The 1,623-nt window shown below is 29.0% G+C and overlaps 1 protein-coding gene across 1 annotated transcript in view; it reads left to right on the top strand.

Moving 5' to 3' along the window:
- LOC108761203 (odorant receptor 13a-like) overlaps positions 1 to 1,155 on the top strand; it is a 4,633-nt gene extending 3,478 nt beyond the window's left edge. Inside the window, exons 3-4 of the mRNA XM_018507616.1 lie at positions 502 to 732; positions 815 to 1,155. Coding sequence (XP_018363118.1) covers positions 502 to 732; positions 815 to 1,155 — 572 coding nt within the window. The remainder of the gene's footprint in view (positions 1 to 501; positions 733 to 814) is intronic.
- The last annotated feature ends 468 nt before the right edge of the window (positions 1,156 to 1,623 follow it).

The raw sequence follows: 1,623 nt of genomic DNA, 5'->3' as shown, positions 1-1,623 counted from the left end.
ATCGTGACCCCTGAATGACCTTCAAAATGACCTTCCAAGGATTTTTCAAGGTCAGTACCATACTTCCCCCGTGTAACCCTAAACTTTTCATACGAAACATTTTTCTCTATCCCTACTAGTTTTCGAGATATTTGACTGGATCACTTCAGATGGTCCACCCTGTATAGGCTACGGGAACTTTACAATTTTTAAAATAATATAATAATGTAAAATATAACGTAAATATTAATAAGTTGTGAAATAACAGAAAATACATTTAGATCTGGCAAATAACTAAAGGCAAGAGCCAATCATATTAAAAAATTGATGGAACTACTTTGACCAATACTCAAATAGCATTCTATTTTTCATAGTTATATTAAAGTAATTAATATTTAAAGTATATTTTGTAGTGTTATTTCATTTTGAAAATTGTAAGGTTCCCGTGTCTTACTCTGTAATTTTTTATTATATTAATAAAATGAAATTTATATCATTATATTTCTTTTTTTTTCTATAAAGGTAATGATTCTTTGTTTCTCAATATTACATTGCATATGTGCGGCCAAGTAAAAATTTTAAAAGCCAATTTCGTCAACTTTGTTGTCTCCAGTCCGCAAGTGTACGATCGTTTCAATAATCTAATTCGGAGGCATAACTATCTGATGGAATTGGCCAAGGAATTGACCGAATCGATCAGTATAGTTTTGCTAACACAGTTATTTATTAGCAGCATTCTGTTGTGTATAATGGGTAAATATTATATTTATAATATTATAAAGTTATTCAAAATATGTATGTCACAAGAATCTTAAGCAGATAAATAATTTTTCAGGTTTTCAATTTATTTTAGCATTAAAAACACATAACGTTGTTGTTATGGGGAAAAGCGTTATGGTATTGTGTACCTTCTTAACGCAGTTGTCCATATATAGTTTCGTCGGCGATCACTTGAAGTCCCAAATGGAAGAAGTTGGATTTTTCATTTATCAAAGCAATTGGTTCGATCTTCCTACAAAGTTGGCGAGAAATTTAATCTTCATCATTATGAGAACACGATCTCCCGCCAAGCTGCTGGCTGGAAATTTCATTGTGGTAAACCTGGCAACATATATGAGTATCCTTAAAACTTCTATTTCGTATCTATCTGTGTTACGTGTAATGATAGAAACATAAAATATAATACTCGTGATGAAAACACTTTTCAAAGTGCAAATCTACGATTTGGAATTATGTTTAACAAGAGAAAATTCTGTAGATATAAAAGATTATTAGAATATTATTTTAATAAAATTGCTCTTGCAATCACAATGTAATTGTCTAATTGTGCCGATAATTGATTATTTCTTCTCATAAAGAAAGTCTCAGAAGTATATACTTACTTGAAATAGATATGCTGTCTTGTAAGGAATTACCATTTTAATATTGTACCTATATGTTTTTTACAAAAAAACTATCACTTTTTGTTTTTATTCTATATGCTTTTATAAATTCATTCTTAGCATGTTAAATTGTTAAGTTATTAATAATTATATCGAATTATACTATTCGACCAAATTATATTATCAAAACACTTTATTCACCTTTATTTTGGTTCCAATTTTGGAGGCTCGTCTTCAAGACATTATTTCATCATTATTTCAT

Source organism: Trachymyrmex cornetzi, unplaced genomic scaffold (assembly GCF_001594075.2).
Source record: "Trachymyrmex cornetzi isolate Tcor2-1 unplaced genomic scaffold, Tcor1.1 scaffold245, whole genome shotgun sequence".
In the NCBI taxonomy this organism is placed as follows: Eukaryota; Metazoa; Arthropoda; class Insecta; order Hymenoptera; family Formicidae; genus Trachymyrmex; species Trachymyrmex cornetzi.
Note: the sequence above shows the minus strand (reverse complement) of the source record. Positions and strands in the feature narration are given on the sequence as shown.